The 24,578-nt window shown below is 47.8% G+C and overlaps 6 protein-coding genes across 13 annotated transcripts; 2 read left to right on the forward strand and 4 right to left on the reverse strand.

Annotated features, from left to right (window-relative positions):
• Positions 1-518: 518 nt before the first annotated feature.
• LOC108072532 (gametocyte-specific factor 1 homolog) lies at positions 519-1,441 on the reverse strand. Its single transcript, XM_017163706.3, has 2 exons — positions 1,286-1,441; positions 519-1,177 (listed from the first exon to the last, which is right to left on the reverse strand). Exon 2 carries the CDS (start codon positions 1,144-1,146, stop codon positions 700-702), a length of 447 nt encoding a protein of 148 aa, XP_017019195.1. The 5' UTR covers positions 1,147-1,177; positions 1,286-1,441; the 3' UTR covers positions 519-699.
• A 209-nt stretch (positions 1,442-1,650) lies between these two features.
• Positions 1,651-9,208, reverse strand: Hasp (Hig-anchoring scaffold protein). Of its 2 annotated transcripts, XM_017163820.2 has the most exons (16): positions 8,952-9,208; positions 8,232-8,531; positions 7,980-8,159; positions 7,720-7,911; positions 7,482-7,658; positions 6,645-6,827; positions 5,783-6,579; positions 5,518-5,725; positions 4,460-5,442; positions 4,295-4,402; positions 3,908-4,227; positions 3,707-3,852; positions 3,521-3,635; positions 3,340-3,458; positions 3,117-3,276; positions 1,651-2,904 (listed from the first exon to the last, which is right to left on the reverse strand). In XM_017163820.2, exons 1-16 carry the CDS (start codon positions 9,001-9,003, stop codon positions 1,971-1,973), a joined length of 4,974 nt encoding a protein of 1,657 aa, XP_017019309.1. In that variant the 5' UTR covers positions 9,004-9,208; the 3' UTR covers positions 1,651-1,970. The 2 variants fall into 2 exon arrangements, with proteins under 2 accessions (XP_017019309.1, XP_017019310.1); XM_017163821.3 differs by lacking the exons at positions 1,651-2,904; positions 3,117-3,276; positions 3,340-3,458; ... (6 more) ...; positions 5,783-6,579; positions 6,645-6,827 and adding an exon at positions 7,039-7,419 and having other exon boundaries at positions 8,952-9,204.
• An 843-nt stretch (positions 9,209-10,051) lies between these two features.
• Positions 10,052-16,814, forward strand: LOC108072580 (uncharacterized). Of its 2 annotated transcripts, none has more exons than XM_017163785.2 (10): positions 10,052-10,376; positions 11,827-11,951; positions 12,017-12,219; positions 12,330-13,593; positions 13,654-13,759; positions 13,819-14,636; positions 14,784-15,534; positions 15,595-15,785; positions 15,846-16,321; positions 16,382-16,814. In XM_017163785.2, the coding sequence occupies exons 2-10, from the start codon at positions 11,881-11,883 to the stop codon at positions 16,603-16,605; spliced, it is 4,104 nt and encodes a 1,367-aa protein (XP_017019274.1). In that variant the 5' UTR covers positions 10,052-10,376; positions 11,827-11,880; the 3' UTR covers positions 16,606-16,814. The 2 variants fall into 2 exon arrangements, with proteins under 2 accessions (XP_017019274.1, XP_017019275.1); XM_017163786.2 differs by having other exon boundaries at positions 10,052-10,212.
• Positions 16,804-17,743, reverse strand: Dpm1 (Dolichyl-phosphate mannosyltransferase subunit 1). The gene is made up of 3 exons (XM_017163789.3): positions 17,583-17,743; positions 17,315-17,525; positions 16,804-17,245 (listed from the first exon to the last, which is right to left on the reverse strand). The coding sequence occupies exons 1-3, from the start codon at positions 17,684-17,686 to the stop codon at positions 16,835-16,837; spliced, it is 726 nt and encodes a 241-aa protein (XP_017019278.1). The 5' UTR covers positions 17,687-17,743; the 3' UTR covers positions 16,804-16,834.
• Positions 17,744-17,795: 52 nt separating this feature from the next.
• Positions 17,796-24,436, forward strand: LOC108072589 (centrosomal protein of 104 kDa). 6 transcript variants are annotated; one of them, XM_070283486.1, is made up of 9 exons: positions 17,796-18,010; positions 20,163-20,330; positions 20,386-21,481; positions 21,556-21,639; positions 22,076-22,214; positions 22,273-23,288; positions 23,633-23,778; positions 23,835-23,936; positions 23,991-24,436. In XM_070283486.1, exons 1-9 carry the CDS (start codon positions 17,971-17,973, stop codon positions 24,131-24,133), a joined length of 2,934 nt encoding a protein of 977 aa, XP_070139587.1. In that variant the 5' UTR covers positions 17,796-17,970; the 3' UTR covers positions 24,134-24,436. The 6 variants fall into 6 exon arrangements, with proteins under 6 accessions (XP_070139587.1, XP_017019289.1, XP_070139586.1 ...); XM_017163800.3 differs by lacking the exon at positions 21,556-21,639 and having other exon boundaries at positions 17,797-18,010; positions 22,100-22,214; positions 23,991-24,435; XM_070283485.1 differs by lacking the exon at positions 17,796-18,010 and having other exon boundaries at positions 19,701-20,330.
• Positions 18,469-19,427, reverse strand: LOC108072590 (transmembrane reductase CYB561D2). Its single transcript, XM_017163802.3, has 3 exons — positions 19,263-19,427; positions 18,954-19,146; positions 18,469-18,894 (listed from the first exon to the last, which is right to left on the reverse strand). The coding sequence occupies exons 1-3, from the start codon at positions 19,425-19,427 to the stop codon at positions 18,563-18,565; spliced, it is 690 nt and encodes a 229-aa protein (XP_017019291.1). The 3' UTR covers positions 18,469-18,562.
• Positions 24,437-24,578: the final 142 nt, after the last annotated feature.

A 24,578-nucleotide genomic window follows, 5' to 3' on the forward strand; every position in this document is an offset into this window, starting at 1 on the left:
TGTTTTTAATGCCATGATGCGGGTGGAATTCTGCTGCTGGGTAACAAATAATTCATTTGAAATTAAATGCAAAATTATTAGTACTTGAAACTTTTACCCAGAACCTGTTTTTATGGCTGCAGGCAGTCATCGCGATTGGAAAACTGCGTCACGCGATCGGTCACGATGGCTTTCACAACATTGAGAGGGAAAAGCGCTGGAGGAACTGGCCAGCACGTGTGCGATCCCATCATCGGCGTTACCATGAATAATGTTTAATCTTTAAACAATAAACAATACATTATGCATAAATATATTATTACTATAATAACAAGGTCGGAATGGCACTCAATTACAGAGTTATACCTGCAGAATAATGAGAAAAGAAAACCTTGTTAATCCAAATTCCAAGTTCAAACTTTTATACCTTGGGAATTTCTGAATTTAATTTTAAGCTTTGCTGCATTCTGCAGTCTCCTAGCAAGCATAAAGGTTATATATTTTTTAAATGAAACTATAAATGAAAGCAAAAAAAAGAGTTAAAATTGTAGTCCGTTTAATTGTTTTTCAATCAATGATTTTTGTACTTCAGAAAGTGTAAATGATGTGAGTGTTCTATTACAATATATTACATTACGACATGCATCATTCCGATTCCTAGCTCTGGTTTGATGTTATTAGTATGTCATGTTTGATGGATATTTTAAAGAATTGTAAATTCTAAAATGGGTTGTTTTCGTTGAAACGACGGCGCTCACGTTCACGAAACTCGCGGCGAGCCGCCGGCGGATTTCCTTGGGGATTGCGGATTATAAAATTCCTTTCACAATAGTCCTGCGGATCGTATGTCGGTGCCGGCGGCTCAGCATCCCAGTCCTCAGCAGAGTCCACACAGAAATTGGCAGGTTGCGACTCCGCTGGCGGCAACTTGACAGGATTCATAAAGTGGTGCAGCTTCGAGCGATCGGGACAGGTCTCGATGTGCGTCGTCATCTCGGCCACGGTATGGATATGGGTCGTATTAAGGGTGCATGACACTTGTTTACTAGAAGGATAATTGCGCGAACAGCGGATCAGATGCACTGCCAGACGGCTCGGAAGCAGGCGATGGGACTTATCGAATGGGCATTCCACCAGTTTTGTTTCCGGAACAATTTTTGAATCCATTATCAATAAATTCTCCGCTGCTCTTTCCGTTCTATAAATGCAGTCTATTAGTCTAGAAGGTCTACAAGCTCATATACTTTTGGTGGAAACCAGAAAACAATATTCTATAGCTGTCTAAATCGACAGTTTTTTATCTCACCTGATATGTGAAAAGACCAAACTCTATTTTATCTTTTTTCGAATTTGAAATTGAAGAAATTTCAATAAACAAAGAATAAAAATGTTTTACAAATATTTCGCCCTACAAATTAGAACTGAATTCCTCACCTTCCGTATCGCTTCTGACATTAGAACTGTGAGCAACTCGATTTCAACATTGAAATGCTATAGAATTCGTAGGGTTGTTGTTGATTTTGTTTCAATAAAAAATATTATTACAATTAACCTTAATCAAACCCTTAATCAACAACTTCAGCACCAGAGATCTAGCCGTATTCGCTAAGAAAAAAAAAATGCACCAGACGACTGGTTAAAATGAGAGTTACAATCTGTAGCAACACAATATTAAGAATAATATGACCTCCGATGGATGTGTTTATTCGACGAACATTTACTTGTATTTAAAATTAAAATGATGCCCGTGAGATACGGCTACAGTTATAGTTATTGTTATAGTTATAGTTAAAATTATAGTTACAGTTAGAGTTACAATTGAATCGCAAGAATGTCGGTATTAGCTAGTATACGCGTGACTGTGCGCCTTGAATGTGCATTAGTTAGTATGTACGTAATATGTATTAGTATCACTCTGGTGCAAAGCATTAACCCGGCCGTCAATCGTTGTCAGATTTCGTCGTCTTGTCCAGACACTCGGCGTCGCGACCCTAGCCAATGGTGGTGGACAGGTGCTTGGTGGAGCCGACGGAACCAGGCGCCGGACCGTCATTGGTCACGCAAGTGGGAATGGCACTGGACCACTTTCCGTTCTTGAGGCACTTGAGCACCTTGGAGCCGCGCAGATCGAGGCCGGCGTCACAGGTAAAGGTGATGCTTTCGCCGATCGCATAGTAGAACTTGACGGAGGACATCCGGCCGCTGATGACGGTGCCCGGGTAGGAGCAGGCCTGAACGCACTTGGGGAGGCCCCCAGACCAGCGCCCGTTATCCTGGCAGGCAATAATTGGCTGGCCCTGCATCATGTACTCCGGGTTGCAATTGAACTGGACCACATCGCCGGCACGGTAAGGTGCCGAGCCCTGGGCGTAACCGTTTTGCGGCGCCCCCGGGTTGTCGCACTGCACCTCCACGCAGGTGGGCAGCGGCGCTGACCATTCGCCCGTAGGATTGCATATGGCCTCCGAGGGGCCGCGCAGCCCATACCCGGAGGCGCACGAAAAGGCCGCCCGACCACCCACCTCGCGCGACAGCACGGAGACGCGCGGCGAGCTCGCGTTGTTCCCCAGCGGGATGTCGCCGCACTCGACGCTCTCGCAAACCGGCAACGGTGCGCTCCAATTGCCACTCGGCAGGCAAAACAGCTCCGAGGCGCCAATCAACGAGTTGCCGTTGGCGCAGGACAACAGCGCTCGTGTGCTTAGCTTGGTGTCGTTCGTGTTTACGATCAGGCCCCGCCGCATCGGGATCTCCGGGCAGTTGATCTCCTTCACCACAACCTCCACGGCATGCTCATGCCTTGCCGGCGTCATGCAGGAGTAAAAGCCGGTGTCGTCGCTGGCCGCATCAATGATGCTTAGGCGGTACTCCAGCGTTGAGTCGCGGCCCTCGTCCGCCTCCGTCACCCAGCCCTCTGTGTAGTTCCTGCAAGGCACACGGATTTTTATTAGAAAAACTACACGAAACATCGAAGACGTAGAGTCCTTTTCCTAAGACCCCCATATTTCTTTGACCTATTAAAGAATATATTTATAAGTAAGAGAGCCTTTGCCTAGTTTGCTGAAATGTAATTGGGAATTTTATAAAAGGATCCAATCTGAACCTCTTTGTTCACAACCCAAACAACCGATACCCACTTGTGCGTGTGACTGACGTTCCACTTGGGATTGCCGAAGCGTCGCATCCACAGACACTCCATGTGCAGCGTTGTGCCCGGATATACAATCAGCTTGCCATCGTTACTCTGGGCAATGGGTCCGTTCTGGTGGCGGAAAAGAATGGTGGGCGCCTTCTCCACTGCATTGGAAAGAGGGATTGGAGATTAGCAAGGACTTTTACTAATAATGATAGTATACCCACTTGCATAGTCGTTCTCCTGGTTGAGGCCCGAGCACACGGGCTTGGTGTTGGTCCACTCCGAGTGGATGCAGGTCCTTTCGTGGCTGCCCATCATCGAGAACTTGCCAATATCAACGCACCTGAGGGAGTAGTCAGAATAAAGCACTCTCTGGTAGTAGTAGATGGAGTGATCAAAACTCACCTAGATATAATTGTGGCTCCTGGTGGAAAGTCCACAACATCCTCGCGGATCTCTAAATCATTGTAAAAGCTGACAACATTGGCTTCGTTGTTCCTAAATACACACGTTCCATTTTCTGGATAAAGTTAAAATAGGAATAGTATGAATTGTGCAGCATTTTGGCGTAAAAAGTAAAGCTAAACTCACCGCAATTGTATGAACGTCCAATCCACAGTCCATTATCACAGATGATGCGCCATGTCTGCCGGTCCCCGGCCGCATTTGGAATGCAGTTGAAGAAGATCTCCGTTCCGCTCTCATAGGCTCCATCCAACTCCGGATGTTCAGGGTTCCTTTAGGTATTCAAAGAACTTAGACAAACTCAAGGCAGACAAAGCCATCACTCACTTGTAGACCAAGGCACCGTCCGTAAGACTCGGGGGTCCACACATCTTCATGTCGTCGTGCTCATCCGTACTGTTGTCGTGATGATCATGATCGTTGTCCAGTTCGTTGTGCTCGACCTTGGAATTGGGGGGATGTGGTGCAGGAGTGGTATGCTCCAGTTCCTCCCGGGATTTCCGCAATCCTGACTCGCAAGGAATACTGGGCGGGGTGAGAACGCCTTTATGGCACGACATTTCTATGGGATTGGCATTTGTGGAGGTTTCACAGCGAACGTTTACAGTGCTTCCATGGCCAATGGTTAGACCTGCTCGATAGCCTCCCTATCACATATGGAGCATTAAGTTTACTGATTGGGATATGGATAATTTGGATTTATCTGAATCTTACATCATAGATTACACCTGGAATATTGGGCAGCGTGCAGGGTACTGAAGTACACTCCGAAAAGGCATTCACCGACCAGGAGCCATGAGCACATCGCAGCTGAGCCGAGCCCTAAAATAAATAGAAAATATAAATAATATTTTCCGGAGTTTTGGTGCAAAGTCTCACCTGTATGTTGAAGCCATCCTCGCACTCCAGAGTGATGAACTCATTGGACTGGATCTCCTCGTAAGTAGACACCGGCGGCAGCGAAGGCTTATCGCTGAGCTGCTTCGTGTGCGATTCCACCTTGTAGTACTGGCCATGCTCTACGGCGGGCACCAAGCAAGGAGCGGACAGACACTTCGGCGTCTCCGGCTTCCAAATTCCCCGTATGCAGCGCGCCGTGGCATTCTCACCCTTGATATTGAGCTTGAAGCCGGCGTTGCACTCCAGTTGCAGCATGATGCCCACCGAATTTCGACCAGGTGCCTTGCCTGGACGTACGACAGTCACGTTGCCGAAGGAGTCCCAGTCCAGATCCTCGCAGGGACCCCGCAACCGCTTGCCATTCCCGCCCTTTCCAGCCTCCCCGCCGTCACTGCTGTCCACTTCCCCATCCGGAAGAGTGGCCACCGATGGCGGAGGTGCCTGTCCAATGCTGGAGCTGCGCTTGCGCCTTCGACGGACAATTTGAGACTTTAAGTGTTCTATGTAGGATTTAGTGGCGTTCACATTGAAGCTGCGCGATGTTTCCGGCGGCGAACCGTTGCCCAGGGGCGCTTCATTGGAACTACGGTCCACATGACCCAAGTGATTCCGGGAGACCTGGTTGATGTTGGGCAGGGGCACGACTCCACCTCCCACAGCACCGATGCCAGTGCGGTAATTGTTACCGACTTCGAAGTCCCTGAAGTTGGACTTGCCCCGCATCATCACCTGCCCTGCATCGTGATTATTGAGATTGTGACCCCTAGCGTCCTGGAAGTGCAGCTTCTCATAGATCCTGTCATGTCCGAGCATTTTGCGCACATATCGCTGATAGCGCTCCTTGATCTTCTGATAGTACTTGGAATAAGCCAAGTCCAGATCCGAGGGATGAGCATGCGGAACTGGATAGGGACTGGCACTGCGCTTCACGCGATGAACCACCTCCTGAGTGGGAGCGTTTACTATTGAAATACATTGACAAATATATGTAAGTTATTTACTGATACATCATCATTCATTCATCATTTACTGATTACCTGCTTGAAGATATTTTTGGTTCTCGACCAGAGCCCTTTGAAGCTGCCGCTGACGACGCAGAAGATACATGGATCTCAGCTGACGAATCTGCAGGGAGCGACGTCTGCGGCGATTCCAACGAAGACGAGGATGCTGTCCCAGCAGGCACTGGGGGAGATCCAGCGGACGCCACTTACCGCCCACACATGTGGCACCTGGCGGACCGACCTGAAGGATGAATAAAACGTGAAGAAAACATACAAGAGTAGTGCTTTTGGGGCTTACCTCCAGGACGTAACCCTTGTCGCAGTCGTACATGATTTGCTTGTTGTTAACAATCTTCTTCACATATGGCCGGTAATCGTAGAGTCCCATGTTGCCCACGAGCAGGACCTTGCCGTTGGGTATATAGCCCGGAAAGGAGCAAAATACCTCGTCGCACTTGGGCGTCTCTCCAGTCCAGTTTCCGAAAGAGCAGGTAAGCACATAGTCGTGCGGATCGGTAACATCTTTACCCTCAGGACTAACCAGCTTGAAGCCATCCTTGCACTTGAAACGCGCCTTCATGCCGTGCTCCGTCTTGGGGGCCATCACCATGCCGTGCTTTGGAGGACGAGGCATGCTCTTGCACCTGGCCGGAATGCAGCGAGGAATGATGCTCCAGGTGCCATTGTTGCAGGTTGGCGGACTAAGCAGCGAGACCGGAAACTCGTAGTTCTCATCGCATTTGACCTCCAGTGCGGTGCCGTGCTTAACCTTCTCCACCCCTCCCAGGCTCTGGGTCTGCGTTGGCGACTGCGTCGTGGTCGTTGGCGGATGAATGATCGTCGTTCCGTTCTCATCGGTAGTTATCTCGATGGGATATACATTGCCCTGTGAAATGGTGGGTACTACGCATGGAGCCAGGCACTCGGGCAGGGTGTTACGCCATCGTCCGTCGATCTGGCAGACACTCGAGCCCAGGCCATTAATCATCATCTCCGGCTGGCAGCGAAAGATGATGCTGGCCCCCAGCCCAGTGCCCGCTTCTATGTTCTCGATCCAGCCATTGTAAAGAACTCCGGGATGTCCGCAGTTGATCTCTGCCAACAAAAAATATAATTTACTGGAAATTTTTTAGAAGAAGCATCTCTTAGGATTTACTTACCCTTGCAAGTGGGTAGGGTGCCGCTCCACTTGCGATCCGCTCCGCAGCGACTGGAGCTCTCGCCGACGAGCGTGTAGCCGTAGCGACACTCGTAGCTTACCACCGAGTTGTAGGCCAGCGTGGTGTAGGTGGCCTTGCCGTTTTTGGGATTCTCCGGCGTGGGACACACCACCGAGGTGACCACTGGGGGACGAAGGAAGGAAGGGGTAGGCCATATAAGCAATGGGTTTTTGGCACATGGAGCATGCTAAAAGTTACCACAAATCTTTGGGAGCCGCGCCATATTAGCCATATTAGCAATGGGTTTTTGGCACATGGAGCATGCTAAAAGTTACCACAAATCTTTGGGAGCCGCGCTCGCGGCGAGATCCACCAAATAAAACAACTTTGGGAGTATGAGTTTAGATTTTTGATTCAATTCTTTTGTTTTATTTTGCTTTGTTTTTGTTTTGTTTTGCTCAAGATTTGCGGTAACTTTTATTTATTCATTCAATCAACATTAATAGGCCAACAACAACAACAATGTATTGCATAAAATTTGAACAATCTATGGGTAACACTAGATCATATCGTATCAGAGAGAGTGTATGTGGTTAACAGGAGCGGAGGACTCCGACTGGAGACCTTGGGCCCTGACCAAAGTACGCTTAATACACGGTTTCGGGTTTTCGGATTTCGGATTTCAGATTTCGGATTCGGATCTGTGCCCTCGCCAGCTCTAATTAGTTGGCAACTCAAATGGTCGCTGGGGTGGTGGTTACGTTTGCGCTATCCGCTTCAAAGGTCAGAGGACAGAGGTTCGGTTACAAACTCTACACGCATCACCGCAATACTCACAGACACAGGTGGGCAGCTCCTTGGGCGTCCAAGAGCCATCCGACTGACAGTAGCGCTCGTGCTTGCCCACCAGCTCGTAGCCCGTTCCACAGTTGTAGGTGATCTTGCATCCGTAGGTGTAGCACTCCCCGGCATGCCATCCGTATGCCGGATCCGGCGGCTGGCCACAGGATCGAGCTGTGTGTATCAAATAGGTAATAAGAGGCGATCCCTTAGGGTTCCACAGCATCCCACTCACGTTCGCACTGTATGTCAGGTCCATACCAACTGGCCTGGTTGTCAATGGCCAGGCACTTGGCCCGCGGAAATCCATTGGTCACGTAACCTGTGTGACAGTGGTACTGCACCGTGGAGTCCAGGTCAAAGGTCTCCTGCTCCGGCAGCGCTGAGTTCCTAGCATGCTCGATCTGTGGTGGCTTCAGGCAGTAAACTGAGAAGGGCATCATGTAGTTTAGGGTAATATTAACACCAATTTGTAAGGTTATTCATTCCACTTACTGTTCTGCTTGCAGGCTGGCTCGGCACCGGCCCAGTTGCCATCCGCCTGGCAGAGTCGACTCTGCAGGCCCACCACGTGGTAGTCATGGGGACAGGCGTACGAGGCGCGCGCTCCAAAATGTCGTCCAGCCACGGTGACCTGACCCAAGCTGGGTTGTGCCAGCTCTGGACATTCACGATCTGCGAGAGAAAGAGAGGCGTCAAAAAGAATTTGTTTCTCAAAGAAAAAATAAATGAATATTGGACACTTACCTGGCTTAATGCAGGAGTTACCGCAGACGCCGTCGCACAAACACTTTTTCTTCTTGCTCTTGCAGTCCTCGTCGGAGGAGCACTTCCTCAGGCATTTCTGGCCGAGCAGCGTGGCTTGCTCCTCGTCCCGTGGACACTCGGAAGAGGGTGAGTTGCGGGGATTCTTGTAGACGCGTCCGTCGTCATCAGACTCCAAAGAGTCGTCATCCTCCTCCCAATCGTCGTCGTCATCGTCCTGCTGTGGTATCTCCGAGGTGGTTTGCAGGCTAGTGCTTACTGTGCTAGTGGGCACGGATGTCACTGAAAGCACACACAAGTCACAGCTGTTAGTCGTCTAGGAGGAAAACAAACCCCTGCCCAATCCAAGAGCAGAAGCCACCCCTTGTTGGGGCTTCTGTTTTGGTTACGGATTCGCGTCTGTTTTGCTCCGAATGCCTCGCGTGCTGGCAAAAACATTGACCTATTTCCCCCGATGCCTGGTCCAGATGTCAGATGGTTGGGTGCCAGACTCATTTGGAGTCTGCGCATTGGCCTCCAGCTTATATAATCCCACGCAGCATATACATTTTTCATCTTGGCAAATTCGAGAACTCCAAATCTGAGATTATTATTATTCTCCGATTTCCCAAATAGTTTATCTGTTAAGCCATAGCTTGGATGCCGAGTCCTCAGTCCAATTTAAAGGACCACCCAAAGTGAAGGTATATCCCATAGGTGTACCTTTGTAGACCAGAATGGTGGTCACCAGACACTGCAGCAGCAACCGATTCATTTTGATATTATTTAGTTGGGTTTTCCTGTTTGATTTTTCCCTTTTCGCAGAACTGGGTCTGCTTTACAGCATCTTAGCTGTTGAATCGAGATTCCTCGCAAAACGGAATTTATTGCAAACTTTTTCGGTACTCCAAGGCCAGAGTTCCACGTCCCGAGACTTGTCACGTTGAGGTAAAGAAACGAAATGCAGCCAGTCCAGCTGCTTTTGCCTTTTACTCTTCTGACAGATCAGGCGAGCAGCACCCACTTTGACAGCTCTCGATTGGTGGTTGGTCCTTCGAAAGGAATGGGAGAGAGAAAAGGCAAAGTTATGAAAAAATCATAGGGATTCCAGCATTCCGGATTTTATTATAAAAAGAAATTAATAGTATTTCGAAACGATGAATTATAAAATGCATATATATATTGGATTTTTAAATATTTTAAAATACTATTAAACTTGTTTAAAATGAAATTCAATGAAATAACCAAATAATTAAAAGCGTTTAAAGAGGTGTCAAAAACAGTTTATTAATAACCAATTATAATATTATATCAGGATCAAAAAACCATTAAGGATAAACTAAACTAAAGATGCATAATTTTAATAAATAAAATTTAGTTTTCTCTTATATGCGTAATAAATCCTTAATAAGCTATGTACATACATCATTTTGTAGAAGGATTATTTTAAAATGAGGCTTTTAAAAATCACCAAGAAATTGAAGTAATTCAAGAGGTGTTCGAAACCGTTAGTAAATACATTAAATTGTAATATTATATCGGGATCAACAAAACCAATTTGGATTAAAAAAAAGTTATAAAGGAATACCATAAAATTGTAAATCCTTTTCCCGTGAATGAGAGCCCAATTTCAATTAACCTTATAAAGCCTCCATTTGTATTTTGGCGCTTCCGCTTAACGGTACTCTGCTCGCTGATTTCAAACGGATTGCAGCCCTAGCAGGAAAGCTGCCGGTCGTTGGAAAGCTCCCACAGCTTTCACTTCACGCACTCGCTGGCGAGAGCGATTTTCCAACGCTCGGCAGACGGAATCAGAAGCGGTGAAAACGCACAGCGCCGAGCACGACGACATCGCACGCACAGCTGCGGGAAAAGGAAAAAGCTGCTGGGAAAACGAGGCGCGCAGCCAATAAAAAAAAGATAGAGAACCGAACCGAGCGCACACACAATATACACTTTTCCGGACGAAATGTCTTCGCGGCGAGTGTGTAACAAACAATTTGATTAAGCAATTAATTGAGCAAAGTGCAAGTGCAGTGGGTGGAAAATGTTTTAGATTCGGTTCGCCAGCGGGAGTGCGGGGTCGGGATCGGGATCGGGTTCGGGTTCGGGTTCGGGGGCGCATATATGAAAAGCGCGTAAAGAAAAGTAAGTGTGCCAGCAAAATTGTGTATTAAAATGTGAATCAAAAATATAACCAACTCGGAACGAGGCATACACACTGCGAGCAATGTGTGTGTGAATGCGCCGTAAATGTGACATCTGCGGAGGAAAACGCGAGCGAAAATACGTACTTATGTTTCGATACCAAATTAATTGATATTGAACATTTTCGAAATTCCTGCGCTGCGACAAAATGTCGAAGAACTGCGCGATTCAAAGGCATATATACTTAGTATATAGTGGGATTTATTTTTAGCGCTTTTCCTTCCCCAAACCCCCAACAAAATCAAAATTGGACGCTAAAGACGAAGAGTGTGTGTATGAGCACAATTTGGGGGCGATTGAACATATTTTGATATCCAATAAATAAATACTTAAATAAAGGAACACACTTGTATTTAGCATCTATAGCGATTTCGATGGCTGCCAGAAAGAGAGGCCAGAGCCAGAACCAGAGCCAGAGGGAGAGGGTCTCGCGCGTCAACAATTTTCAAGCGTGTACACAAAAATCCAGCCAAGCGCATTGCCCGCAATAAATCCGAGACGAGACCCAGACCCAGACCCATCGGAACCCACCACCCACCACCCAGCGACCAGCCGCCAGGCATCCAACCACCTAACCACCCACCACCCGGGCCAGTTCAGTTCACTCGGACCACTTGATTAACGCCAATGCCAATTCAAACGCAGAAAATCTCTATAAAAGTTCCAGCAGCGAGCATGCGTTCGCTTAGGAAAGCTTTTCTCGTTCTCTCTTTTAGTGTTTCTCTCTCTGTGTATTGTGCGCTCTTTCTAGGACTCGCTCCTTCCCAGGATGTGTTCCGTTACCCCGAGCACTTTGTTTTTGTCATTGACCTGTTGTGGAAAAAATTACATAGAGAATTCATTAAATATTAATCGCAATGATTACGAGACTATTATCTAGATTAAGTGCTTTAAGGAAAAATCTTTTTGAAGTGCTGTTAGCTGCAATTTCGAGTTTTTATAGTGTCTAGAAATCGATAATGCGATCTGAGATATCCTATAACAGCTGTGAGGGTTTAATTAAACAATCACAATACATGCTAAATATTGTGAAACTTTTTTATTCCTTTTTTCTCAATGTTCCACAAAATGTAACTCTTCCTGGCCAGTTTCTTCAAAGGATAATTTTGATAACTAAACTAATTATATGTTGACATGAGGAAGAATAAAATATTTAAGGGCCGATTATCAGATAAAGTCCTTGTTAAGCAAGGTCGATTAGTAACATTAACTGGAGCTTAGACTTCCTGCCAAGTCAATTTTGGCTCGGGATCCGAGCTTAGATTGATCATTGATATCAGGGACGGTAGCAGTAAAAGCAGACAACAATCCAAAGAACAGTTTTTAAAGAAATAAGCGCATCTCTAAAAATAAATACCTGATTAAACAAATGTCTGTCCTTCGATTACAGGACATCAATAGTCAATTGTAATTTAAAGACGAGAAAATCAAGTGAAGGAGCGCCATGGGCAACGTGTGTAGTTCCGGCCAAAAGAAAAAGAAGGACAAGGACAGTGGCTCCGAGAAGTCCGACGAGTGAGTGATTGGATACTTAAAGAAAACCACTTCCTTTACTACAACTGATTTCGTTGTGATTGTAGCTCACCTCCATACCAGGAAGCGGACAAGAAGGACCTGATCTCCTCCGAGTCCAATGCCGGCGACGAGAAGCGCGCTCCCCTAGCGGCTGTTGAGGCGTTACCGGATGTGACTCCTTTGCCGGAGGCCAATGGCAATCAGCTGCAGGACCAACAAAACCATCAGCCACCGACAGCCCTGGGAAAGGCCAACGGAGCAGAAAAGGGTGAGTAACTATACAGGATGTACTGTAAAATCTTGGGAATTTCGTAGTACAAAGGAATCAGCTCCTTGTTCGTCCTTTTTTTTTAATATTTGATATAATTCTTCCAACAGACTCGAATACCACCACACCGCAGGGGGCGCAGGCGCCCAGTGATGTGGCCAATGCCAATCCCGCGGCCGGGAACTTGAGCGTGCTGCAGGGCAAGCCGCCACCTGGCCGCAAGATCGAGCGGGACAAGAAGATCGTGGTGTACATCCTGGCCGACAACAGCACCGAATACAAGAAGCACAAGCGCGTTGTCCATAGTTTGTACAAACACTTCAAGAGCAAGTGCCAAAGCCGGGGCTTCGACTTCATCATCGCCGATGTCCATGACAGCGAGCCCGAGACAGAGCCAGGAAATGGCAACGCCAAGAAGGACTTTTCCCGCCTGCAGGAGGTAAAGCGTTGGACCCAGACGCCGCTGGAGGCGCAGGGGGGGCACGAGGAGGCGGCCAACTGTCTGAGCGAGATCACACGACACTCAGCCGGTGCTTACATCGTGCCCGTGCTGTTTCTGGGCGCCACACTGGGCACTCCGATGCTGCCTCTGACCATCGAGAGCCAGGACTTCACCTCCGTGCTGGGCACCGCCAGCGAGACAGAGCGTCTGTTGCTGGAGAAGTGGTACACCATCGACAACTCGTACCAGCCAATGTGCCACCGCCTCCACGCTCAGCAGGTGGACCCATACTCCGGCCAGGCGAACGGTGAGCTGAATGAGCTCCTAGCTGTGCTGCTGCGCCTCTTCTCCGAGGACGTTAAGGATTCCTATCTGACCACTGTGGTGGAGCAGGAGATCAACAACACCGTGCTGATGAGCCAGGAGCTGGCCAAGCGCTGCATCTGGATCCAGACTGGACAGGTGGCGCGGGCGCCGGAGAATAGCAGCCAGCTGGAGTTGGAAGTGCAGCGCCGGATCAGCCGCGTCTATTCGAAGCTCAAGAGCCAGCTGTGCGAGAAGAATCTCATCAGGCTGTTGCCCACGATGAGCATCCTGGACGAGGAACTGTCGGCGGTGATTGAGAGCCTGCTGGACAAGGCGCTGGCCGGTATTTTTGAAGAGCACCAGTTGAAGAGCAGCATTCCCTATAACACGCTGGGCGTGGATCGGGTGTTGCTCGAGGAACTGCAGCTGGTGGGCCACTACTCAAAGCTGCTCGCCCAGAACTCGGCCAACTTCGACATCATGAACGACGTGAAGCGCTACATCCGGGACAGCACCGTCCAGCCCCTGGTGGTGTCCGGTGCCAGGGGCAGTGGCAAGAGTGTTCTGGTATCCAAGATCATGGAGAATGTGCACCGCTGGAAACCGGAGGCACAACTCATACTTAGGTATCTATTTATTTAATATTTTTTTTGAAGCAGGCTAACGAACCAATGTTTGTCTTTCAGATATGCCAATCTCAGTGCCCGCTCCTCGGATCTCACCTCGTTGCTGGGCTCAATGGCCAACCAGATGTCGGTTCTGGAGACGGGTCATCAATGCCAAGTTCCACACGTAAGAAAGTCCTTTGCAGAAGCTACTGCCAGAATGCGCTAATGCTTTTATCCCTGCAGACATTGGAGGCCTACGCCGGTGTTATTCGCGAGATCCTAGATCGGCAGCAGCGCTTCTTTGTCCTGATCATTGACGGCGTGGATGAGCTGCAGCGAGATGAGACGCTCGACTGGCTACCCCTGCAGCTGGGCAGTGCCAAGCTGATCCTCACCGTCAGCGAGCTGGCGGAGGAGGGCGAGGACGGCGCGGACAGCACTGCTGGAGGAGACGGCTTTGATATGCTCGCCGCGCTGGCGCAACTGGGCATACCACAGCGCTGTTTCCTGCGCGTTCGCCAGTTTACGGAGCGCCAGTGGCACGATATCCTTAGCTCAGGCGGTGGCGACTTCTACGCGGCCAACGGGGCGCTCAAGCTGCCCGACGAGTGGAAGACGCTGCATGGCAAGACACCCTATCACGCCAAGTCCCTGTGGTGGCTCGCCTGGCTGGGACATGTGGCGCAGCCGATTAGCGAAATCGGCGAAATCTCCGGACGTATCTTGCAGGTTCTAGAGTCGAAATTCGCCACCGATCACGTGGAGTTGCTGCTATTGATCGTACGACTGTCGCCGTGGGGCATCCGTGAAAGTGACTGCCTGGGCGTGTTCCAGAAGATGACGCAGGTGGAGGCGCAGGTCGCCTTTAAGATCTGGTCAAAGTTCTGCTGGCTGATGGGACCAATGCTGTTAGGTCTTAAGAATATTAGGATAGCAGACAGGAGCTTTGGACGAGCGGTCCTGGCGAGGTACGCGCAGAAGCAGTGGCTGGTACATGAAGCGCTGCGGGACTACTTCGACCGGCAGGACAGCGAATTCAAGGGTAGCCAGGGTGTCAACACGTGAGTATTTTAATTAATTTTAGTATAAGGTTCCTTCCGAATGTCATAATTAGTTTAAGAATTACTTCTTCACGGATTCCGATATGGGAAAAGATAGATAAATAATTTTAAATAATTAATTTAATCCTCTATAATTTCCATCATCAGCTACAATTACCAAAAGTACTTAAAACTGCCTTATCATCACTTCTGTGCCGTGATCGAGGACAAGCCGGCGCCGCACAAGATCGACATACTCTTCAACTGCTTTTACTTTACGGATCTGCAGTGGATTGCCAACAAGGTGCATGCCACCGGGCCAGATCACCTGCTGCACGACATCCTGCAGGCCGTTTGGCTGGCCAAGTCCGGCGGCGACGATTCCACATCCGAATATGTCCACATCCACTTCCTCAAGCGATTCCTGGAGCATTATCTGCACGAGCTGAGCTACGACGGCCAGCAGTTTTACACGCTGATGAAGTACTACCTGAAGACATCCTTCAGGGAATCACCGGAGCTCAAGGACGACGAGAAGATACGCTCATGGTGGGAGTGCACAAACGAGCTGGAGTTTGCTTTCCTCGAGATTCTCAATGCCGATTTGGATGCCGAGAACGGCAATGGGACAGATGGAGCTCCGGCGACAGGGAATGGCGAGGGTGAAGCTCCCTCTGCGACCTCCACCGTCAAAGGCTACGACGTCCTAATGAATCTTCCCCAGCCGGGTTGCTATGTCGCCTCCCTGTCCACGGAACGAGCTGAGATCTGCATTTGGGATGTGAAGAACTGCTGCCGCATTCGTGAGCTGCAGGGGATCCAGCAACCGACAGCCATGTGTCCCGTTGGGAGCTACGAGGCGGCAGTGCTTTGTCGTCGCGAAATCCGTGTCATTAATCTTGACGAGGGCAAGTTTAAGGTGGGTTTTTATTATGAAGATTAATATCATTTTATTACATTATTCGTGTCCCAAACACAGGTTACTCTAAAGGGAGTGATGAACCAGAAGATGCCATACTTTGGACTGCACGACCAGAATCACTTGGTGTGCCTATCCCGGAACCGCATGTACGTCAACCTTATGAACCTGGAGTCGGGTGACTGCGTGACCACCTTTAAGGCAGGCGAAGATCGCTTCCTCAACTCCCTGCTGGTCTCCGGTGATGGAAGGTAAATGGAATTGTATTCAAAAATTTAGAACTTTTTTAAGATTTAATTTTGAATTTTCAGAATTTTGGTCTGCGGCGATGAGACTCAGAAGCCCTTCCCCCTGCTGGTATGGCACCTGTCGCAGCGCAAGCTGCTCTATGACCTCCGAATCCCGCACCATGACTTCCTCACCTCACTTTCGGCAATAACCCACGAGGGCTCCTACGTCTGTGTGGTAGCCAAGGAGCTGAACGAGCCAACGACTCCCAACTTCATCGTGGTGTACGACCTGCAGAGTGGCACCCTGTTCAAGAAGTGGAAGCCCAGCTGCAACACAGTTTCCCTGGCGATCTCCCAGGTCAATGCCTGCGTCATAGCTGGCCTGGAAGATGCCAAGATCCTGATCTGGGACCTGGTCACGGGCAATTGCAAAAGCACTCTCATTGGCCACAATGCCCCCGTGACCTTCCTAAAGCTGGATCCACTGGGCAAGGTTCTGCTCTCCTACGACAAGGAGGGACGTGACAGTGCCATTCGCATGTGGGAGCTCAATTCTGGTGAGACAATCTCTGGCAACCTTGAGATACTGGAGTCTTCATTGCTCTATTTTTGCACAGCTAAATCCCTGGCCGTTTTCAAGCCACCGGCTCAGGTGAGCACCAGCGAGATACTGCCTAATGGGGCCTTCGTGGTGCTGGCCCTCAAGGATCGCAACTCCCTGCTGACTTTGGCCCTTAAGAATTATGGCAGCGGAACGGGCGACACCCTGGAGGACGATTGCGGCGGCACTCTGTACGGCAATCCCGACAACCAGCACAAAGTTTTCGACTTGAGTAATTAAATCAATTAACGCTAGCTATCATTATTCAAATTATAAATGAAACGTAAGCCAGTAGAAGGATCTCTGGATTATTATAAATACGGCAAACAATTTCTCATGCATAATTCATTAGTTGTATGAACAAATTCTTTGAACAAATCTTACCAAATGTACAAAACAAAGCAAAGGAAATCCAAAGAAATTAAAACTCTTCAAAAGTCTACTCATCAGCCGGACAAGGTCTCGTTTTTTATGTGGTGGCAAACAGATACAGCAGATTCTTTGCAAACTGGATGATTTCGGTGCCGCCTAGCTTCGAGGTACCGTAGATGCGGTCCACGAATGTTATGGGCACCTCGGCGATGCTGTAGCCATGCTGGCGTGCCCGCACCAGCATTTCCATTTGGAAAACGTAGCCCTTGGACACGCAGCTGGCAATGCACTTCTCCAGCACGTCCTTCTTGTACAGGCGGAACGAGCCGGTCAGGTCGCTGGCATTGGGTCGTAGCAGAACCTGGGACAGGAAGTTAGCGCCGCGCGAGATGAGCTTACGCTTAAAATCCCAGCCATAGACACCGCCGTCTCCGGCGTACCGAGTGCCCGACACTATGTCGTAGTCGCCGCTCTCCTGTAGCCGAATGAACTCCGGTATGAATTTGGGCTAGAGCAAAAGGACAATATTGCATTACTTCCAACCCCACGTCAGTTTCCCTTCGTTATCTATGCTCACATGATGACTCAAGTCGGCGTCAATGATTATGATAAAGTCTCCAGTGGCGTGCTTGATGCCATGGATGTAGGCCGTGCCCAATCCCAGCTTGGATCCGCGAGGCCTCAGCACGATCCTATCCTCACCGTAGATGCGCTGAAGATCCTTGGCCACATCCAGCGTTCCGTCCGGACTGCCGTCGTCAATAACAATCACCTCGTAGTCGTAGCCGCTGCAAAAGGTAAACATGCAATGGCTATTTTAAGCCTCTTAAAGAGCCGCTAGTCACCTGGCCTTCATGTATTTCACAATGAGCCATATTATAATTGGCAAATTATCCTTTTCGTTGTAGGTGGGCAGCAGAATGCTGTATTTGTGAGCATTTGTTGGCATGGCTCTGGATTTCGTTTGAAACCATGTAAATAATTCTAATACCAATTAGGGCAGTGTTGGTGAGTGCCAAAAGCAAAACAGCTGACGACGATACCTACTTATCGGTATCGATACACTTCGATTGGTTGGCAAAACGGTTTTGGCTGATTCTGTGATTTGTGCAGGAATTTCCTGCCTTCATTTAGTCCTTCTCGATCGGCCGCTATATTAAATTGTTGTTCAATGTGCAAGCGGATATCGCGAATGTGAACCCTGTGTAGTCGTGGGTTTTTTAGGTCGCCAGCATGGCCAAAAAGATACCGTTCAACGTGGTATTCTCCTCAGGTAAACAAACAAGCAGGAAATGTGCATAATTTATTAGCTCTTTATTTTTGTTTTGCATTTATTTGCAATATTTTATGATTTCCTATTTACATTATTTGTTTTATTTATAGTTCCGGCTGGAGTTGAGCAAAAGCACTCGGTATCCCTGTCCCCGTCCCCTCCCTCCCAAGCCCTAGTGCACTTGAGAAATCGATAAGTCACGCATACGCCTAGTGCGCCAGGACGTTAGGATTCAATGTAGGAATACAAGCGGACTATTTAATTCAAGCCTAGTTGGCTACAATCTGTCTCAATTTGTCACAGCCGCCGCCGATTTAGCATGGACCATTACCTCCGTGGAGGGGAATAAGCCACTGCAACGACTATGGCCATAATTTTTCATTATATTATTGACAGATTGCCGGTTGTATATTGCCTAATCTTCCGTCTGCATATTCAATTAGAGTTGCGGCCAGAGATTTATATTTGGCAAGGCGCCAGGCTCTTTATTTTTGTACTGTCAAAGTCCTGTGTAAGCCTCAATGGTCTCTGCCTCGTCCTCCTGCCCCTGATCTACTGGACCTGCTTCTCCGCCTTCTTCTTAGACCTATACCTGAGCTTAGTCAGCAGGGAGAGAACCGGCGAGATGATGGTGAGCACATACACCAGCGCAGTGACCAGCATCATGCCTGGAATAAAGTTGTTATCCACAAACTTGGTGAAGAACTTGGAGTAGTAGCCCAGATAGATGGCTCCCATGCCCACGCTAAAGGTGATGAGGCCGAATAAGTTATGACGAAAGCGCAGTTCCGATGGAGGGAAGAACTTCAAAGCGAACTTTGGCTGGAAATAATTAACAAAACCGCCGACGATGCTGGCCGCACAGCCGAAGGTGGCAGTAGCGCCTGAAATTGGTCAAATATTATTAATCTTATGAAGGGTCTGTCTGGTTTTTGACTCTTACCCACTCGTCCGTGCCATGTGTTGAAGTGCACATCCTTGTTCGAAAACTTTCCAATTCCCCCCAACAGAACCATGGAGCCGCCTACGATTTGGAGGATGGCATGGAATCGCGACTTGTTGCGGTGCGACAGCCAACGAGTGACGGGATTAACTTTGTAGTGTGACATCATGGCCTGGGCGATAAGGACGTGGAACTGTCGGGAACAGGGAAAGCCTTTTTAGAAGATAGGTCGATAAGATAGCTTGGCAAGTGACGTTGCATGTTCACTGCCGAAATCGAAGCATAATAATTACACGCTTATCTACTTACTCCGATGCCAGTCATGAACATATGCATGGCGGTGTCTTGGAAGTTCAGGCTGCGCGCCAGGACGAAGAAGAATGCGGCCACCAGGAAGATGAGCATGTGGTTAATGCTGTTCAGCAGGCTCTGGATTTGAAGCCAGGCGGTGGCTTTAGTGTATCCCTCCGGCATTATTGTGGCTTTTTTGGTTTTTTGACTTTTTAATAGATTTACTAGCTAAGTATCTGATAGTTGTTTATACTATCAGATAGCAAATAGATTTGATTACGAGGCGTGGAATAGTTTACTCCACTTTGAACACGACCGGCTGAGTGACGACTAAGCTCGCGGGTCGCTAGTCGTTGCTTAAATACAAAACAGAGAGATAGAGAGTGGGAGCGATAGGCAGAGAGAGAGGAAATTAAGTGAGGTAAAAACATACAGCTGAGGTGCGAAATTCGCACTGCGAATAATAGCACCAGCTAACATACATGGAAATGGGTTTAAAAGTTAACTACTTAATTAAGAGTATTATTAATAAACCCAGATTATATTATACTATAGTAAATTCAAACCCGAAATGTTTGTTATTTCATTTTAGAATTTTTAGGATACCTACATAATAATGAAAAAAATTTAAAACAATTTTAATCATAAAAAGCTTTTTTTATTGCATGAAAACTCTAAAAACTTTGTATTTTTATTGTTTGATCATTCTTTTCTATTATATGTATAGTTTAACTGATGTTATTATTTCGCCCACAACTGTATTTTATAATTTACAAGTAAGGGGATCAAAGTGCGTAAGAGAATTGGAATGTGATATCAGGTCTAAACTGTTTAAGAGAGCTATTGTGTCACCTGCTGATTTGGAGCTCTTTAACCCTGCACATAATGCTGACTTGATCTTTTTTCACGCCTGTGTAGACGAGGATGTTAACTTTCCGGCCAGCGAGCTTAACACACACGGACCTACTGTTCACGGCTGGCGGAGTGCTCCGGACAGCGGACTCACCACCCATGACATAATCCTCCGTTTCCACCAGCCTGCCAAGATCTATCGCATCCAACTTCTGGCCCACCAGTATCTTATACGTAAGTGGAAAGCTTTTTTAATTCCGAAATAAGCCTAACGATAGTTCCTTTACAGCTGAGAAAGTGGAACTCTGGCTGCACTACTCGCCCAAATCCCTGCCCAGCACACCGTCGTCGCAGTACTTTGACTTCCTGGGCTTTGTGGCTCTGGCGGACAACGCCTACACCAACTACAAGTCCAGGGAGCTGCAGAGCGTCACTGTTAGTCCCAGAAGGGGTACGCACCTGAAGCTGCGCCTCATCGGTGTCCACGGGAACGAGTTCAATGCCACAAGTCAGATCTCCCTGCTGGCAGTTAACGTGTTGGGTGAGGACCTGGAACTGAGCCCAACAAACAATGCCAACAATGGCGAGGAGCACCACTTAGGCAACGATGCGCCACCGTTGGACACCGCCACCGGGGAACTGGCACTGGCTTCAGTATGCGACGACCTGCTCTTCTCCATGTACGTCGAGGAGTCCATTGTTCAGTACATCCGGGAGTTGGAGCAGCGCAAGGCGCAGGCCGTTAGTGCCGAGCGATTCGAATATGCCCGGAAGCTGAAACTGTGCATGACCGCTCTCAGGAGTGCCGGCGAGCGCCTGGGGCGCTATGCTTTGGCTAAACGACAGGCAGTGCAGCAGGAGGACTTCACCACCGCTCGGCTACGCAAAGACCAGATCGAGATGTACAGGACGGCGGTGCTGCGCCAGCTGCAGGTACAGCAGCTGCTCGAGCCCGAGGGAGTGCTCAGTGCCAACGACCAGAGCTGTGAGATCTATGCGGGCGGAAAGCCCAGTCTGCCGGCGGCTCCCAGTCTTCAGGAGGTGGCACAGGCCCTGGCCGAGGCTGCATTCAGCCCCAAGAGCATGGCCAGTCTTAGTCTCGAAGAGAAATCCTCCACGGACGGAACCCAAGGTCAGGCAGGCAATGACACCGCAGTGGTGGCTCCTGTTCCTGCTACAGCCCCCGCCTCACTACAGCCGACGCCCACACCCACACTGGGCGGCTGGCGGAAGTCGCACGACGAGCTGCCACAGTCTCCACGTCTGGCCTCGCGGCACAGTTCACCCATGTCCAGTAGGCAGGGATCGTTGCGGCGGCGCAACAAGAGCGTTCCGCGCAACTCGTACGAAGACTACGAGGAACGGGCCATACCTACGCTGCGACAGTAAGTACCGCGTGTGTGTAGAACGTGTATCAATAGGTAAACAATTGTGGTTGTCTATGTTTTTGTTTAAATAGCTGTCGGATTTCAGTGTTGCATGACGACTCGTTTGCCGTAGACTTAGCTCCTCCAATGATTGCCAACACTGGCGGTAGCCAGTAGTAAGTAATCGATACACAAAACTAACGGTCGATTGTTTTACAGTTTTATTTCAAATTTAAATTCAAAGTGATCGATTTTGTATAAGTTTTAAAAGGGTATTAAATATATACAAGGAACTATATGTCCGTAAAAGATTGTTTTCTTAATTAAGGAGCTAGGAAAATAATTGTGTATACACATTTCAAAATTTAATTTACAAAAAATAATAATAAAAACATTCTAAGCTTACATTTCCCTGAGAAGTAAAATGATAAAATTAAATAATTTTCCATTTAATCAAATTATTCGGAAGCCGAAGAGACCTTTAATTAGTTGATATATTAGTTGATTTACGTTCTTTCGTATTTTTATCTATCTCGTACTCCTATAACCCGTAAATGTATCCGTAAACGTTGAATTCCTATACCAAAAAAAAACCAATCAAACCGCTCACAGTTCAAATACTAATGAATTTTTAAGGGAGTGCCAAGGCAACGCGCTGCTGGAAGCCGATCCCAATCGGGGGCGCTCGCGCTTGAACGACCGCGAGCGTCGCCAGGCAGCCCTCCCTATCCTGGTCTTCGGTAGTGAGTTGGTAAGTAATCTCGGGAATATTTTATTATTTAACTAACTTTATTTACTACCAAATCTAGGTAGAACAGTTTTACTCCCGTCAATTTCAAGATCGCGAAGATGGCTTGTTGCGCCTGCGCAACTTCCTCAAGGAGCACGAAGTTGAGGAGGAGGTGCCTTCTAACGAGCACGCCGCCAGTCCCAACAAGGTAGCCCGCAGCGCTGCCCTGCTCCTCCACCGAGCAGTACGGGACGCAGTCTACTCAGTGTTTAGCCAGGCCACTGAAACGGTGCGGGTCCTGTTCCTGGAGTACGTACCGGGACGCGTTTCGCTCAGCGAAGTGGCTCGCTGTGTGGACCGCCTACTTCCCGAACTACTTGCCAAGTCTGGTGACCCGTCGGCCCGGCTGCACACTCTCGCCCAGCACACGATCCTGAGCATAGCCGCCTGCCCGGAGGTGGCGGAGCAGCACTTGGTCGCCCCGGCTCTATCACGCAGCGTCGGCTCCGGCACCCACCAGCGTCTGGCAATGAGTCGCCTTCAGATGCTGGAACAACTGGTGCATACACAGGGCATCAGCACGGATAAGCACAGTGGTCTCACCTGCCGGGCGCTCTCCGAGTGCGGCTGCTCTGGCATCCACCATCCTGCGGAGCCTGTGCGAAAGGTGGCGGAGCGCATCCTGCTTCTCGTCTACAAAGTCAATCCCCGCCTGGTGCGCAAGCAATTGCCCCCCGACGACGATATCACGCGTCGGAATCTCCTGTACCGTCAACTCTTCACGGAGTTTGATAAGTTGGATCTGGACCGCAAGCAGGAGCTGCTTGAGGCCAACAAGTACCCGGGAGGTGGTCACAGCTCGGGGGATCCGACCACGCCGCCGCCGGATAAGGCCTCCACTAGCTCGGATGCCACGCGAGTAAAGAGCCGAAGCGCACAAGGTCTGGTGGTTCCCAGCTCGAACAATGGATTTGCCAGCTGCAATGGAAAGCAACAGTACAATGAGCAGTTGAAGCGCTCCATGCTATCCGCCTCAAACTCTCGCAAAGGCTCCGCCTCTAACTCAGAGTCCACCGAGGACAACTCGCCCAAAATGTGAGTATCAAGATTAGATATTTGTACAGAAAATCGTTGTGATTGTAAATTTAAAAATGTTGAAAATTCAAAATTTTAAAAATTAAAAATGTTGAATATTAACAAGTTTTTAAATTAAAAATTTAAATTTAATTTTTTTTAAATTAAATATTTTAAAAGTTAACCATTTTTTAAACTAAACATTTTAAAAATTAAAAAAAAATTTTACAAAATAAAAATTTTAAATATTTAAAATTTAAAAAAAAATTCAAATTAGAAATTTTAAAGATTAAAAATTAAAAATAAATATAATAAATAAAAATTATTATAAACAATTTTATTATATTTACTTTGCTCCCTTTCAGACATTGCCCCTTTTGTGACTGGTCATGTGCAGGCAGCGACGTAAACCAACTAGATCGCCACTATTGGAAGTCCTGTCCTTTCCTCACCAAGTGCCCACAGTGCAGTCAAGTTCTGGAAGTAGCGGCCCTTAACTATCACCTCACAAGTATGTTGAAAGTATTACCAAAATATCATTTTTTATTTTTGAATTATTCCTAAAAGTGGAATGCGATGCCAAGGAGAGCTATGTGGTCTGTGCTCGCTGTACTGAATCGGTGCATAAGCAACTTTATGAACTGCATCAAATGGAAGACTATTGCCGGGGTAAGGCACTCATCCCATATAAAGCTACCAATTTAAATATGTTCTATTTTCCAGAACTTAAAACGGGAGCCGCTCGTTGTCCACTGTGTCATGACGATGTTCACCTGCCCCAGGATGGCGGCTGGAAGTTGCATCTGCTTAGTGCCGGCGGTTGTCCCGGGAATATACGCAAAAAGAATCTCAAAAAGTCAAATTAACCGATCGATCTATTGGCATTCGTAGCGAATTTATTAGAGCAACTAACAAATAAATGTACTAACCCGGAGACACTTTCTCTACCGAGCTAACAACTAATTGCAACTGCAATAGCCATAAGCGTTAATTAATTAAATATGTTTTACACTCTATGTATTCTCTTTAGACACATTTTGTTATGCGAATTAGTCCGATTTATTTTGTATCCGTTCTTTTGTATGTTTTCTAACGCAATGTGATTTGTTAGCTGTAACACGAATTTTTGAAACGTCCTTACAATAAATAAAGCCCATCCATACAGTTTTAAACATACATACGTAAATATGTGAATTTTATTTTATCGATCAAATTGTGTAATAAACAATAAAAAGCGTAATGCATGTACGCCTTTACACCTACATAAAAGTGCAGGTCGTTAATAAATTTTTAATTGCTGCATTTATACAT

The sequence above is a fragment of the Drosophila kikkawai genome, chromosome 2L (genome assembly GCF_030179895.1).
Source record: "Drosophila kikkawai strain 14028-0561.14 chromosome 2L, DkikHiC1v2, whole genome shotgun sequence".
Taxonomy (NCBI): domain Eukaryota; kingdom Metazoa; phylum Arthropoda; class Insecta; order Diptera; family Drosophilidae; genus Drosophila; species Drosophila kikkawai.